At 53.0% G+C, this 16,289-nt stretch overlaps 1 protein-coding gene across 1 annotated transcript in view; it reads right to left on the bottom strand.

Annotated features, from left to right (window-relative positions):
- PALMD (palmdelphin) overlaps positions 1 to 14,448 on the bottom strand; it is a 45,944-nt gene extending 31,496 nt beyond the window's left edge. The window contains exon 1 of the mRNA XM_028502985.2: positions 14,040 to 14,448. Within this exon, the coding sequence (XP_028358786.1) occupies positions 14,040 to 14,084 (45 nt within the window). The 5' untranslated portion in view covers positions 14,085 to 14,448. The remainder of the gene's footprint in view (positions 1 to 14,039) is intronic.
- Positions 14,449 to 16,289: the final 1,841 nt, after the last annotated feature.

Here is a 16,289-nt window from a genome sequence, read left to right as displayed (position 1 = left end):
ACTGCTCTCTGTGTACGTCTTTTTTTCTCTTCACCTTTTTCATCTGGTCCCACAGCCCCGCTCCCCACTGAGAACTGTCCGTTTTTTCTATCTGTGACTGTGTTTCTATTTTGTTTGTTTGTTTTGTTCATTAGATCCCACATATAAGTAAAACCGTATGGCATTTGTCTTTTTCTGACTGGCTTATTTCACGCAGCGTGATATTCTCCAGGTCCATCCATGCTATCACAAAGGGTAAGATTTCCTTCTTTTTTATGGCCAAGTAATATTCCATTGTGTGAATGTGCCACAGCTTTTTTATCCACTCATCTACTGATGGGCACTCGGGCTGCTTCCAAATCTTGGCGATTGTCAATAATGCTGCAATGAACGTAGGGGTGCTCATGTTCTTTCGAATTAGTGGGTTTTGGGTTCCTTCGGATGTAATCCCAGCAGTGGAATCTCTGGGTTGTAAGGCAGCTCCATTTTTCACGTTTTGAGGCAACTCCACACTGCTTTCCACAGCGGCTGCCCGGTCTGCATTCCCACCCACAGTGCACGAGGGTCCCCTTTTCTCCACATCCTCGCCAGCGCTTGTTGTTTGTGGATTATTGATGGCAGCCATTCTGATAGGTGTGAAGTGATATTTCATTGTAGTTTTAATTTGCATCTCTGATAATTGGTGATATCAGACTACACTACAAGGTCAAGTGATCAACACAGCCTGGTACTGGCATAGAATAGGCATGCAGACCAATGGAGCAGAACAGAGAGCCCAGAAATAAATCCATGCCTTTACGGTCAACTAATATGTGACAAAGGAAGCAAAAACATACCCTGGGGTGAAGACAGACTCTTCAGTAAATGGCGTTAGGCAGATTGCACAGATACGTGCCAAGGAGTGAAACTAAACCACCTTCTACACAAGAACAAACTCCAAACGGATACAAGACTTAAATGTAAGTCTCAAAACTATAAAAATCCTGGAAGAAAACATAGGCAGTAAAATCTCGAGCACGTCTCATAGCAGTATCTTTTTCTGACAGATCACTTGGGCAAGGGAAACAGAAGGAAAAGAATAAACAAGTGGAACTATGTCAGACTAGAAAGTTTCGGCACAGCCAGGGAAACCATCAACACAATGGGAAGGCAGCCCACCGATGAGGAGAACGTAACAGCCAGTGATGCACCCGGTAAGGGGTTCGTATCCAAAATTTATGAGGAGCTTGTGTAAGTCAACGTCACAAAACACCCCAAACTATCCAACTAACAAATGGACAAAGGGCCTGAGCAGGCGCCTCTCCAAAGAGGGCATACGGATGGCCAGATGGTATGTGGGTGCCCCTTCCTGGTTCTGGTGCTCTCGGCTGGGGATCCCAGCATGGGGTTGGACCCCACACTTCTCAGGGGAACCCCTGCAGCTGAGACATCCCTCCTGACCCTCTCAGACACGCACCGCCCGTGGGAGCGGGGCCGGCCCTTTTCACGTCTCTGCCGTTGTGCCAGTCTCGATGTGTCTTCTGTAAATCCTCGGTTACAAGACCTCTGTTCCGCTCGTCTTCAGGTTGCTCCTGGAGTCGGCTGTTGTGTATGTCAGTTGTGAGTCCACTGGTCCTGGGAGGAGGTGAGTGTCTGCAGACCCAGGACTTGAACCCAGGCAACGTGAATGCGGCTTCTCCCCTCTTAGCTGGTTCATGACACCATTTTCTGGGGTGGGATGCGAGTCTGGCTTCTCCCGACCTCCCCGGTCAACCCCAGCAGCCGGCAGCAGGAGGGGCCTCCCGGTAGCAGGGGGCACTTTTCAGCCCCCTGCTCGCTGGCGTGGATGGGCGGACACCCCCCAGAGAAGGACACGCTGGCCTGTGTGACAGTGATGGCTGGGCCCAGCAGCGCCTGCTGCCCAGTCCAGAGCCTGCCGGGGCTGGCTTCATCTCGGGTTCGAGACACGGCGAGGAACACTGTGGCTGGGGGCAGGGCACCTCCAGTGTCTGGGCCACGCCAGGCTCACGGCAGGGTGGCTAAGGAACACCAGTGAGTGTCCTTTTGTGGCGACGAGGCATCTCGCTGGGATCGTCCAGGTGGTGAAGAAGGAGGTTTTATGAGGTCACAGGCGTGATTCGGCTTTAAGGAAGGAGCACTTTTTCCTTGTAAGATCTTCATCCACAGCAAGGTATCCCTCCACCAAACTCCACGGGAACGTCGGCGTGATCGAACAGCAAGGCGGCGCGACACGCTGTCGGTCCCCCTGCAGCTGTGTGTCTAGCTCCGCGGCCGCTCTGCCCAAGGTCGTCGTCACCAGCTGGCGCCCTCCCAGACCCTCGGGAAACAGACGGACGTGGGACCTGCCACCGGCGTCCTCAAGTTCCCCAGGAGCCTGCGCATCTCTCGGCCCCCTGTGGGGACCTGGCACGTCAGACGTGTAGTGACGTGAACCCTCTAAATACCTTCTGTTTCTGTTTCCACCCAACGTGCTCCCCTGCGGAGGCTTTCTGTTCAGAGGACGGTTGCCCAGACCGTGCACTGTCCACTCAGACTAGGTCAGCCGTGGACACTGTCCAGGTCCCGTTCTGGAAGGGGCCGCCTCTGACTTATTCTGAAAATGAATTTGTTTACAATGATGAGGTCGCCGTGACCGTCAGTGATCCAACGACATCAGCTCGGTCACACACTCAGTTAGAGTGAGCACAGTCCCTAGAAGTGTGAGCGTCCCAGAGATGTCACCGATGTCGAGGCAGCTAATATGATAAAATGCCCGAATCTGTCGAGAAGGCAGGATCGATCCTGAGTTGTTTAAGTGTTAGTTCACCCAAGATTTAGGTCCTTATATACAGACGCTTTGTTCAGGGTGATGTAGGGGTTCTGCAACGTTACCGATGACTTGGAAGCAGACACTTTCTGCTTCTAGAGGAGCTTACATTCTCTCGAAGGAAGAAAATCATTTGTGCAAGTAGCGACACCCTAAGAAGTCAAGTGGCAACTGCGGTTCTAAAGGCACAAGCAGGGCGCTGGGAGAGCCGAGGGGTTGCTTCCAGCCGCTGTGGTTGGGGGGCCTTTGGGCAGCCCCTGAGGGCAGGGTGTTGGGTGGTCGCGGCAGAGCTGGGGACGGGGACAAAAGGGCGTTCAAGTCCCGGGCTCAACGTGAGCAAAGGCCTGGAAGCGGAAAAGTGGGACACGATGTGGAACAGCAAGCCTGTTGGCATCCAAGGTGCCGCCCAGGGAGCTGCGGGAGGTGAAATCAGAACAACAGGATCGGGCAGACCCTTGCGAGAGAGCGAGCTGAGTGACAGGACCGGGGGTCAGCGTTTCCTGATGCGCCAACACAGAGAGGGAGGGGAGGGTTCAGAGGGACAGGTGAGATCGAGTTAAGGCCGCCTTTTAAGGAGTTTAGGGTCCCTCACTGTGTAGTAGACATCGAGGGGGGGTAACCAGTTAGGCCGCAGCTCGCCCAGGCACCCAGGAGCCCAGGGTCGCGCAGACCAGAGGCAGCAGAGGGCGTGGACGGCAGAGAGAGACGCCGGGGAGGCAAACTGGCAGGCCCTGCAGCTGATGACGCAAGGACTCAAGAGAGGAAGAAGTCAGTCCAGTGGGCATCCGAGGGCGGAATCTCTGATGGGGACAGGAAGTTCGGGAGGGGCCGGCAGGGTCCCACCAAGTTGGAGGTGTCTCGGGAATGTGCAATGGGGTGATGTGGTGGGAGGCTGGGGTGCTGGAGGGACGGGCATCAGACACGGGGGTTTGGGAAGGGCTAGCCGCAGCAGGAGACGGTCAGAGCGTGACAGGGGACATTTTTAGGGAAAGACAAGGAGAGTTAAAGCCAGATCCTTCATGAAGCACCCACATTTAAGGGCACAGGGGCAAGGGAGCCCACGTGGAAGCTCGTGTGGGGGTCAGTAAGATATTATTTATAACAGCACTCGGTGAACTGGGCCAAGTCAATCAGATGGTTTCAGATTCATTCTGCGAGAAGCTGGTACCTTCTAACTTTACAACACGCCTTCCTGACATTTTTATTGTTCAAGGTCTCAAAGGCACCATACTGGACAATGTTTGTTCGAATTTAAACACCACCCACCATGCAGCTTCCTGTTGTTGTGCAAAGAATGGTAACCTTGAACGCTAGGGACGTACCAGTACAGTATTCCTGGGAGAGTCCCGGGCCTCGCCGGAGGTTTACTAAGTTCCGGTGAAGGTGGATTTTTAAAATGATTGAAAAAAGCCTTTAAGAGAACTTCTTGGAAAAGGGGCGAGCATTTCAAGGGGGAAGGTGTGGATCACGCAGCACGGGCCATTTACAAACGGAAACGGGGACCCACGGTCACCAACAGGCCCAGAGAGCAAGGGGAGAGAACAGCTGTGAGCGAGAGCAAACCACAGAGCTCGCTATCGCTGGGAGGCCGGAGGCCGCAGTGAGCTCACCGCGCCAGGAATGCGGATGAGCTGGCGGCACCTGTTTGGAACAAGGCAAACACGGCCGACGTCCGGGGAGCCGGGAAGATGCAAAGCGTGTGGCAGACAGCGATGTCCAAACACCACGTGTGTGTCCTGAAACACGTAGGATTAGGTTTTGGTGAGGACAGAAAGATAAAGGCATTCATTAGACCAGTGCTGAGATGCACAGTGCAATGTTAATACAACAGATAATTTGAATCATTGTACTCTGGCTTTCTTCCTTATTTTTTTTAAAGATTTTATTTATTTATTTATATATTTTTAAAGATTTTATTTATTTATTTTTAGAGAGGTAAGGGGGGGGAGAGAGAGAGAAACATCAATGTGGGGTTGCTGGGGGCCGTGGCCTGCAGCCCAGGCATGTGCCCTGACTGGGAATTGAACCTGCGATGCTTTGGTTCGCAGCCCGAGCTCAATCCACTGAGCTGCGCCAGCCAGGGCTCTTCCTTATTTTTGATTAAGGAGGATAATGGTGATGCTGGAGAGTGCAGGACAAACATGCCGACAAGGAACCCAAAGCCCGAGAGGAAACAGAGAGCCTGAAAGAGAGCCACTCAGGCCAGGGGGGGACCCGGACAGTCGACAGACGCGGCAGAAGAATACGGTTGGCTCAGCCGGCCTCGGAACCCCGGGTGCGGCACATAGGCGGCAGCAGAGCGAGAGCAGCCAGTTCTCTGATGGAGAAAAAAGGCGCATTATGAATATTTAAAGAATTTATGGGACAATCCCCGGCGAAGTTGTAGAGTGAATTATTAAACAGCGTTGTCGTTAGACAAGGAATGGCTAAGAGACAGCGCTGAAAGCAAAGCACTTTAAACTGACTTGCTTTTGCTTAATTTTTCAAGATCTGCAGATGGAGATTATGAGTCGTAGCCACGGCTGACACTCTGTGTGTGTGAGTGTGTGTGTGTGTGTGAGGGACGACTGGGAGCACCTACGTGTGTCCACTTATTTAACCTTCCCCAAGTCCCTGTGAGGTAGGGGCCGTGTTCACTCTCATTATGTAAGTGAGGAAACCATTTTTAATGCTTTTATGATCTGAGTACAGTAATTATTCACCCATTTTTCTTCCAGTTTTCTAAATATTAAAATGACTCTTTAGTGCAGCTGAATTTACTTGGATTTATGGTAAATGCTCAGGGTCAGATTTAATTTTTTTTCTCAAATTTTTAACTAATCTGAACTTTGACCGAAGAATTCTTTCCTATTGATTGACTTTTCATTTATTTACTAATTTTATCATTGAGTAACTTTTGAAATTTCCTAATTTTTGTGTACATTATGGTCTGGTTCCAGGTTATCTGTACAGTTTAATTATTGATTTTGGTAGCAATACTACCTAGGTTAGATTATGCACCAATGAGGTAAATTAACATTTTACTGGGCGGGTTGTCCTTTATTATTCTTATCTAAAATGTCTTAATTAGTAGCAGTGGTTTATTTTTCTATTTGAACTTTGGAATAATTCTGTTGAATTTCAATAGAAACTAAATTCAGAACTCAACCAGTTTCTTATCCCTCCTCATTGCCCAACAAACCAACAAACCAACCAACCATACAGACAAAAAGTCATATACTTGGATGGAACTTTAAAAGTTACTCCTAATAGTCATTATCATCACCCAGAGATAATCAGAGATCAATACTGTTATACTGCATGTGGCTTATAGTTGTGTGACATATTACAGTGCATATAAAATTGGCATTTTTTACATGTTCAGTAGTCTGACCTATTTCTTTTAATATATCTGGACATAATGCATACCCTGTCATTAGCTAGTCTTCTAGCTTATTTTTAATGGCTGCCCACTATTTCATACACACACATATGCACCACATTTATTCAGCTTGTTCCTGTTTCCAGACATTGAGTTTGCTTCCACTTTGGAATCCATTTTTGTGAGCCTCTCAGTTTTCTTTAGTGTAAGTTTCTTGCCAATGAAATTCCAGGTCAAAGGATAAACCAGTTTTTGAGGTTTTTTTTTAAATACCAGTTGCCAAACTGTCCTATTTTAGCAATTTCATGCAGCTACCAGCAGTGAATGAGAAAGCTTCCTTACATATTTTGGTTGGAACCACATTAGACTTAAAATAAATTTGGAAACATAATGGTTTTTTTAAATATTCAAACTTTTGACTCAAGGAATAATGTGCTCCTCCACACATGAATTGCTTAGTTAAGTTTCATTATATAAATCCTGCATATTTGATGTGTAGGGCTGGGTTCCTTTTAGGTTTTACCCATTTTTTATTTTGTAGCTATGAGGAGTGGGGTAGTTTCACATTACATTTTATGACTCATTATTGATTTTCAGGAAGGTATTGATTTTTTTTCATACATTGCCTATCTGGCTCGTTCGCTACACTTTCCAGTCAATTCTTATCTTTAGAGGCACCGAAGAATGCATTAGCTTTCCTGAGTCTCACGGTTGATCCGTGTTGGAACTGGTGTTGAACCGAATTGTCTATAGCTCCAACAGCGGGGTTTTTCCTGCCACACCTCAGTGCTTCCCCACTGTGTTGGTAGAAATGCAGTTCCCCGGACCCGGATGCTACCGTCCCAGGGGCTCTGTACTGGCCCCAGTGCTTTGTTCAATGCCCAGCACCAAATTTTCAGAGCGACACTGACATTTTGGCAAGTGTCTAGAATGAGCCTGTGATCTGAGAAACGATAAAAATCAGAAAATGCAGCCGTGTGGCTTCCGTGACTGAGTCGTGACGATTGGGCGGCAGTTAAAGGAAGCCGGGCTCTGGCACACGATGTCCAAACCCAACCCGGAGAGGTGTTCTCAGTGGGATCAGGTGCTTGGGGGCGTGCTGACCCATCCGGCACCGGATGTGCGAAGGAGAAGCTGGGTGAGCCTCTCGTGAGCAGGGTGTGACTTCCTCCTGCTCCCTTATTTCTGCACGTAGCTTTGGAATACCCTCCTTCTTACGTTAGCCAGGTCGGCTGAATGCGGTTATCACTGGCGGAGTCAGCTAAAAAGGCATGCATTTTCTACACCTCATTTTATTCCGTGATTTCAGTCTTTCCCGGCCTTACAAAAGATTTGAGCCGATCTCTAAGCAGAGTTTGTGCTCTACTCTTTCATTCCTTTGTCTGTCATTTCTTGTGTGTTCTAATGAGTGGCGACAAAACCAAACCAAGCAAGGATAAACAACAGACACAAAACAAGACGCTGAATAATCAAGGGGGGATGGTAACTCGGCTGCATCTTCAGTGGGGTGCGGGTGGGGGGGAAGAATCTGTTGGCAGGCCCGATGATCATTAGCTCTTTGTCTCAGAAACCCTGGCCGGAGGGGAGAGGCTGGGTCACAGAGGCGGGATGGAGGGAAGGCTGAGATACGGGGTGGTCTGGGATGGGCTTTGATTCTGCCCCCACCTGCTAAGGCAGTAAGAAAGCCCCTAAATTGGAATCGCATTCTCTCCTTCCCCACTGCTTCCCCCGGCCGATGGGGGGTTGCGGGGGGAGGCTGCTAGCAGGGAGGACTGGTTTGGGTTAGGTTGAGTGACCCAGAATCTCTTAGGCTCTTCTCCGTGCTCCACTTTGGGCTCCATCCATAGGAGTGGACACCGGAGGTCTGAGGACCATAGGTGTGGACACCGGAGGTCTGAGGACAAGCTCTGGGTGGGGGCGAGGGCTGTGGTTAGTCTGCTCGTTAGAGTTCATGGAGATGCGGTGGCCGAGAGTCTGACGTTCAGGAGAACGGATTCAAGTCCTCACCTTTGCCTGGCCTTAGGTTCTCCGCCTGTAAAATGGGAACGCTGGCATCTACTTTGGGAAATACCCACAGGACCGGGTAGCTGAGTGAGATGACATGGAAGTTTTTATTTTTAAAAGCCTAAATGCTACGGAAGAATAGGTGCTGTCCTTATTATTTTTAATCTCGGGATTCTTTTGCTCACGGGGTGTCCTTGATAGCCTAGGCTGGTTAGCACACCCTGATTTTGAATAGACTGATCTTGAACGTGTCCCGTCACCTTACGTCACTTGCGGACACGGTCACGCATGCGGAACTTGGTGCTCAGCCCGGGGCCCGGTTCCGATTTGCATCCAGAGCGCCAGAGGCTGACCCCGTTCTAGCTTATGCGGCTCCACAGAGCACGCTCAGTTGCTGGGGGTTCGCATCCAGACTGTAAGCGGGGACCCCCCCCCCCCCCCCCGCAGCCGCCCCTGCGATGACCGAGGGACGTGTCCTCCCCGCAGCGCTGGGTGAGCAGCTGCGGGCGGTACAGCTTCCTGAGGCCACCCCTTGGCCACTTAGATACGTGAAAACATTCTTATTAATATTTAAATATTTTATTTTTAAACTAATTTTAAAAGAGCTTATTTATTTATTTTTAGAGAGGCGGGAAGGGAAGGAGAAAGAGAGGGAAACATCAATGTGTGGTTGCCTCTCATGCACCCCCTACTGGTGACCTGGCCCATAACCCAGGCCTGTGCCCTGACTGGGAATCGAACCGGTGACCCTTTGATTTGTAGGCCTGTGCTCAATCCACTGAGCTACACCGGCAAGGGCTAAATATTTTACTTCATTAAATTATTCTTAGTAGAAATGAGCTATTCTTAGTTTATTGTAAGACCGGCTATGTCCTTTGAGGCTGGAGAAAGGGCGTGTGAGTACTGAATGAGGCCCCATGCGGTCGGATGCTCGCTAGACTCTGGCGCTCAGACCGACGTGTGTCCACCCAGGTTTTCTACAGAGACGGCTCTTTCTCCAACCCTCGGTCGGGTTCAGAGTTCACGGGGACCCTCGTCAGTGCAGGGCTTTGCGGGGAGCAGCGGTACCATTCTGCAGCACACGGGAAAAACCTTGGCCCCTTTTCCGAAAGCAGCTTCCTTAATAAAGCTATCACCATTCTTCCGCCTCCTCACACGGTCGGCGTCGTGGGTGGGCTGTTATACTTGGCAACGGTGTGGCGGCACACCGGTTCGAAGGAACCTTTCCTGCTCTGGAGGAAGCGTGCCACCCCAGGGCAGGGCTGTGGACAGCTGCGCGGAGGCTGCATTGTTCAAATACTCTGGCCCAGGACTTGTCTCCTCAGGAGACTCCTCCAGCTCCTTGTACCCTCTGTGTGTGAGCGTCACTAGGTGTTTGTGGCGGACTGGGAGTCCCTCCCGTACCTCTGTGTTAACCACGAGGTGTGCTGGACCCGAGGGGCACGATGCTGTTGCTTTAAGAAGTCCTTGTAGCACTCAACGATGCAATGACCCTAGCACACGAGCCAGGTGGGCTCGCTCCTGTTTTTGCTCTCACGCTTGTACAGGCAGAATGAATAGGGGAGGACGTAGGTGGCCGGCCTGGGGAATGCAAGGAGGGCCAGCTGCCCGGCCCTGGGACCTGTGATGACTTCTACAGCTCCATGCTCAGAAGGGCCCGGCATTCAGTTTAAAGCCCTGCTGCTCCCATCTAGAGAATCCGAGTGCGTCTTGACAAGGCTCCCCACGTTTTCTGTGTCCTGGGCCCCACGAGTGGGGTCGCAGGTCCTGCTTTGAGGTCATCCACTGTCTTAGGACCTGCTAGAGGATCCCAGATACGGACACACCGGAAATGAGGTGACAGCTGAGTGACCAGTGATGAGGTGCCGCATGCTGCAGAAACGCCTGGAACCTGCCTGCGTCGATGTCAGTGTTTTAGCGTCGGCCTTTGGACCGGGGAGGTTTCTGTTCTGCGTAAAACCTTTCTGCCTCCTAAGCTCCCGGGTTTACCGGTCTAGAACAAATTCTTCATTCTCTGGGAGAGGAAAGAAGTAGGGAGTGGATCTGGGAAATGTGAGCTCCTTCTTACCCTGGGTCACGTGCGGCTTTGGCTGGCAAATCTGGCTCCGTGGCTCAAATTCCAGCCTCGGGACTTTCTGTGGCTGCTTTCCAGCGGCGGCGGTCCTAGCTAGGCAGGTGCTCGCTCTGGCGATCACTGTGACAATCATGACTCTCTGAGTTCTGACGGGCCGTCCTCCTTCTCATCCACGCTCCGACGTCACCCTCTCCCCGGGGTGAGTCCCGGACATGCTGCTGCAGATAACACCCCCTCCCAGCCACCCCGGCACCCACGACCCCCCTTATTCCATTCTTCTGGTTTAAATGCGTAAGGCTTGGACACAGCAGCCGCTCAGCACTCACGAATCGAACACAGGGTCGAGACAGTGACTTGCTAACACACACCCTCCCAGTTACAGGTAAGCTTCCATGAGAATTACAGTGCCGGCTACATTCTTACCCCTTTCCTCCCCAGCTGGTCTGTTCTCTGACGATTGATTCAAGGGCTCAGAACTCTTCTGATCTCAGCCCCTACAATGTACCAGTTCTGGGAGGCGAGCCAGCTTGAGATCCAGGGGCTCCCGGGCCGAGTTTTCCCACGTTACTGAGGACAGTGCTCTGCGGCACAGCAGGCATGGAGATAAGGCCGCGTGTGTGTTCCGGCGCAGGGGGGTGTCCGAGCGCTGGGGATGTGACCAATCCTTACGGCTCCTTTTATGTCTCAGGGGAATTCACCTGGGCCTCTCCCCTGTTCTTCGGGGTGGGGGGTCCCGGGTGAGCCCGCAGACGGAGCCCTCGGCCGGCTCAGCCAGCCCTTCGACACGCCCCTCGCGAGAGTGCGCAGGCGTCGGCCTCGCCGGTTCCAGCGCCGTGAAGGCCAGCTTCAAATCACCAGTGTCCCGCCTGAGCCCTCCTTTCGTATAAAAATCAGCTACTTGTTCAGCCACGCGCTGACTTGGAAGGAGCCTCAGGAGACTTTCTCACCGAAGCACTAACTTCAGCCGCTTGAGACGGTTGTAGCTGGAAGCGGAACTCTCAGGCCGAGACAGCCTGCGACCGTGACTTCGGGAGGAGAGCGCGGGTCACGGGTGAGGCCGTGGAGGAGGAACGCGCGAGCGGGCGCGCAGAAGAGGACCCGCGTCCGCACGCCCACGCCGAAGCCCCTCCTTCCGTGCGACGGGTCCCGAGCGCTCTCCCGGCTGCGCCCTCACTCCCTTTGGAAGACTCCGGACTCGTCTGCAGTTGGACTTGCCGTCCCAGTGACTGGGTGTTTGGTTCGGGAGTCTAAGGGGCGCGGTCCGTCTACTGACTGTGTTTAATCCTCTTTTTTTTTTTTTTTTTTTAAGGAGACAGCTCCCTGGTCCTGTCAAGTTCCAGGCACATACACTTGTGTTTCCAATCCCTTGCCGTGGAAATAATGACTTTTCGGAGACTCCCCCGACCAGGTGGAATGAATTCAATGGTGGAGATTATTTTGTTTCACAGCCAGGGATTGGAAGAATACGTTTTAATGTAAAAATCAAATAGATGCTAGAATGTCAAAAGTTTTTTTCCCCCCCTTTCTAACAGACTGACGTCTGGGAGTTGCTGGGTTTCGACACACCGAGCAATTATCTTACGATTTTGTTCTAGAAGGAGATACACGGAAATTGTTGTCACGTAGGGAAATGGGAGGAAAAGAGTTAAAACGAGGAGATCGTCCCTGGGTCAGAGATTCTGGAGGTTTTAAGCCCTTCCAAGAGTGAAACGACCCCTGCAGACTGGACACCGCATGCACGCCTGTCCCGGGGCGGGGGGGACAGCTGAGGCGCTTCCTGGGTGGAGGGGGGGTGGGGCCGCAGAGCCGGCATTCCCAGGGCGCCCGGAGGGAGGCGGGGGCATGTGTTGTTCCCATGGACACGGCACCGCTCCAGTCGTCCTCTAGGTGGGGGACCCATGTGACCGGACTTAGCCCGGTGACTGGACTAAGCCAGTGGGAATCTGTCCCGTACACTTTTCCCAGTTTTCTCCCTATGACCTTTAGACAAACGTAGGACTTCCAAGACAGAATTACTGTATGGTCTCACCTTGGGGATTTGCTTCATTCTTGCTCGTGGGAGAGGCTGAAGCTAGTGGAATAGCCCCCAAAGTCGCACTTTAAAACACCGTCCCCGAAAGCGCACGCCTGAGGAGGTCCCTGGCCCGCTTGGAGGGCACAAGGAGTCTTGCTCTGGCTCCGTCTGCATCCCCCACGCTGGGTGACGACGCCCCGCCCGGCCCCGCCCCGCCCCGCGGGCAGGGAGTCCCGCCTTCAGATCCCTGCGCGGTGTGCTGGAGGGGGCGAGGGCTTTGGGAAGTGCAGGGGGGGGGGGGCTTCAGTTTAGAAAAAAAACGGGGAACAAGGAGCTGCTTGTGTGTTTCACAGGACGCACCACTAGTTAATTAGGAGACAGAAGCCCAGAAGCGGCGGAACCGGTGCCCACGCCACTCACACGGCCTCACACAGTAACCTTTACACAGCAGCTGTCAAGCTAAAGGCCAAGGCCAAAACCAGCCGAGCGGGGCCCAGTTCCTGTGCCTCAGAGCAGGACAGCTGAACCCGCGGCCAAGTTTAACCACCAGACAGAACACACCAGACCAAGGCACGCTCCAAGGCAACGTTCTCCGAGCAAGGAAATGGTCCCAATGAGGAGTCAGACGCTTCCCAGGCACTGCCTTCTGGAAGAGCGCGGGTCACGGTCTCCCAGCCCCTTACCACTGGCTGAGAAAATACCTCGACTCCCTGAGTCCTCTCTGGGCGCAACCGTGACATTGTATCCATTTAATAAAATCCCTGAACTGGGATTAGCACGATTACCTACACCATGCGAGTTTGAAGAGCAGAGAAAAAAATATTATCTCCCTACCTACTCTGAGTTCGCACCAGCTGTAAAAAAAAAAAAGTACTCATTTGCTCTCTGGCAGCGAATGTCAGGGACAGAAAATGCTGAGAAATCGGGATGTTGACTTCCAAAGTTTCTCCCCTTGAAAAAATGACCTCAGAAGTTGCAGCTCACGGTACACAACTGTGCCACAGATCCTCCTGGTGCCTGCCAGGCAGAGGATTTAATAAAATTACGTTGAAAAAAGCCGGGTCATTTAAGGAAAGTAATTCATTTCTTGCCTTGACTCTTTCCCAGAACAAACATAAAAAATGCATTATTTTCCTTCCCGGTATTAAGTGAAATATTTTCCAAATCCAGCGCACTGCATGCCCTGCCTGCCTCCGCCAGGGTCTCACTCAGCTGGTGAGCCCGCTGGAAAACGACACCCGAGAACTCATCTGATACGTGCCGTTGCTCGCTTTCCTCTCCTTTAACGCCTAGCTGCGGCGCAACATGCGTTTTCATTTTGTTAGGCTTTCTGGAACCTACCACCGCACTGCAAATAAAAAGTTTCAAGTTGTTTTTTTCCCCTTTCTTTTCTCTCCCCCTTTAAAAGATTTTAACTTTGGGGTGTATTACCTTAAAAAAGTTCCTAAGTTACCAGGGATCTGTCTTTGGAGCTAACGTCTATGAAACATAAATTTAAAAAAAAAAGTGCGTTTCTAAGGTACACAGAAGGTCAACAAAACTGCCTTAAAAGCTTCTGAGGGCTGTTGAAAACGTAGGCAACAGCTTGTGCAGAAATCAAAACCATTTACTCGGAGCTAGTTCGGGAGCCCGGGGGGCGGGGGGGGTGGCGAGAGAGGGTCGCCAGGGCGAGGGGAGCGGCAGGGACGCCCCCGCGAGGGGTGACAGCCCCGTGCGCCCACCCTCGGGGCGGCGCGGCCGCCCGCCCGCCCGCCCGCGGGACAGCAGCGAGTCCGCGAGTCCCAGCTGTGCGCGCACTTACCGTGATGGCCTGGAGTCTCTCCTTGAGCAGATCGGCCTCTTCCATTCTGGCAGGCGGGGACCGGCAGCCGGGGAGGGGAGTCCCGAGCGAGCGACCATAAATCAGGGGCCGCGGCGGGGAGAGGCGCGGGGGCGACGCGGAGGCAGGAGCAGCGCGCTCGGGGAGCCCCGCCGGCCGAGAGGAGCCGCCGCCGCCGCCGCCGGCTGGGCCGCCGCGCCTGCGAGCAGATGCGCAGAGCCGGGCAGACTGACACAGGCACCGAGCGCGCGCGGGGCGGCCACGCCGGGCTGCTGGCACCAGCTGACTGACAAGTTTGAACGGCAGCGCACCAGCCCTTTCCCCCGGGAGCCGCCAGCTCTTTGTTGTAACGTGCACAGCGAGCGCAGCGCATTGCTCATTAACTGTTCCTTGCCCAGGTCATTGTTTTCCGGGGCGGGGTGCGGCGGGGTGGGGAGGGGGGGCCCAGGGAGCCCAGCGCCGGGGGTTTCCGCAGCCCCAGTCGTGGGGTCTGTGTGTGTGTGCGCGCACACTTCACTGGCCTCTCCTCCTCCAGGCTCTGCAGGGACTCAGCCTCACGGGGCCTCGGCCAAGGCCCTTGCTTGTCCCCCTCCCTCTGATGGGCAGCCGTTAATAGTAGCACACCCCAGAGTTTCCTTAGAACTTACCGCAGTGGGCAGTGCCCACAAGCTGCCTCCCTCCCACCCCCCAGCCTCCGGCTGCAGGAGCTTGTCTCAGACTTGGGTATCTGAGTCCTGGAGAGTCCAAAGGCACAAAGGTGGCTCCGCCAGGGTCTTGCCCCACCCCCCCTCCGTGGTGTCCCGTGGGGCACCAACGTCAAGAACCACCCTCGGTGAGTTCTTGGGTCTCTGTGGAATGCAGTGCTTTCTTGGACCGTGTTCAGAAATGACACTTGGCTTTCAGGTGCCCATTTTGACCTCACAGGTTACTGGAGGGAAAGGGTGAGCCTTTGACCCTGTGTGGAGATATTCTGTAGCTCAGGCAGCCTGACACTGTGGCTACTCCTCTGCCCTTGAGAAAAAAGAAGTCGCCCTGGCTGGTGTGGCTCAGTGGATTGAGTGTGGGCCTGCGAACCAAAGGGTCGCCTAATCAGTTCCGGGTCAGGGCACGTGCCTGGGTTGCGCCCATCCCTGGTTAGGGGCGTGCGAGAGGCAACTACATGTTGATGTTTCTCTCCTTCCTTTCCCCTCTCTCTAAAAATGAATAAAATCTTAAAAAAAAAAGTCAAGGCGAGCGAAACTCTTAGAGCAAAGCAGAGGCCGGGAAGCTTTACAACGGACTCTGTCTGATTTCTCCTCCCTACATGTCTCTGATTCGTTTGGAAGCAGTGCATCCTCATCCCCATCCACCTCGTTGTCAGGTGCTTGGGTGCCTTCGTACCAACTGTCAGCTGGAGGGGCTGAAGGGACAAACTGACCGCTGGACACGCAGTTTAACTTCCTCGCACTGCTGACGCCAGTAACACAGACAGCTGCTGTTTGCTGACCCTCTGTGTAGGCGAAGGCTTCCCATCCCGTCTGTCGTACATGGTGCTGGGAGACCGATGCCACGGGCCCTACTTCGAAAACGAGGAAACTGAGGCTCAGAGAGGTAATTTCACAGACCAATTAGTAGCAAGGCCAGGGCTGGGACGGGACTGTCTGATGTTACAATAGCCGTTCCGCAGGCCGGCCGGAGGAAACAGGGCAAGGAGAACAGGCTGAAGGGTTACAATGGAGTTTGTGAGAGACGGGGGACCCCCCCCACCCCCGGGCCCTGGCCGCCTCCTCCGTGTAGTTCCCAGAGCACTGATAGCCGGGTTTCAAACCCTCAGGCAGAGCCCTGTGGGAGTCTCCTCTGGACACATACACTCAATGGCTCCCGTGAGAAAAGATTTCTGCATGTTGCCATTCGGAGTCCGCCAGCATAGCGCCTGGGGGGAACCCACCGGTTTCAAGTCTGATATCGCACCTGAGAGCAGTTGGCTCCAGCACCCTCGGGAGAAGTCAGGGGGCCCAGAGAATGGGAGGATCGGTTTGGTGTGGCGCAAGTGTGATCACCACGGCATGGATAGTTCAGCTTAAAATAAATCAAACCCTCAAAACTTTTTGATTTTGTTTATCTGCCGATGCCGGCTGCAGCTGAGCCAGGAGAGCAGCAATGATAAATAGCTCCGTCGGAATCACACAGTCGCTGCCCAGAACAGTTGGGCCTTCATCCAGGCGTTCGTCTGGACCCTTTCCTAAATACAAT

This window comes from Phyllostomus discolor, chromosome 14 (assembly GCF_004126475.2).
Source record: "Phyllostomus discolor isolate MPI-MPIP mPhyDis1 chromosome 14, mPhyDis1.pri.v3, whole genome shotgun sequence".
NCBI classification, from domain to species: domain Eukaryota; kingdom Metazoa; phylum Chordata; class Mammalia; order Chiroptera; family Phyllostomidae; genus Phyllostomus; species Phyllostomus discolor.
This window is presented reverse-complemented; position numbering and strand designations above follow the sequence as displayed.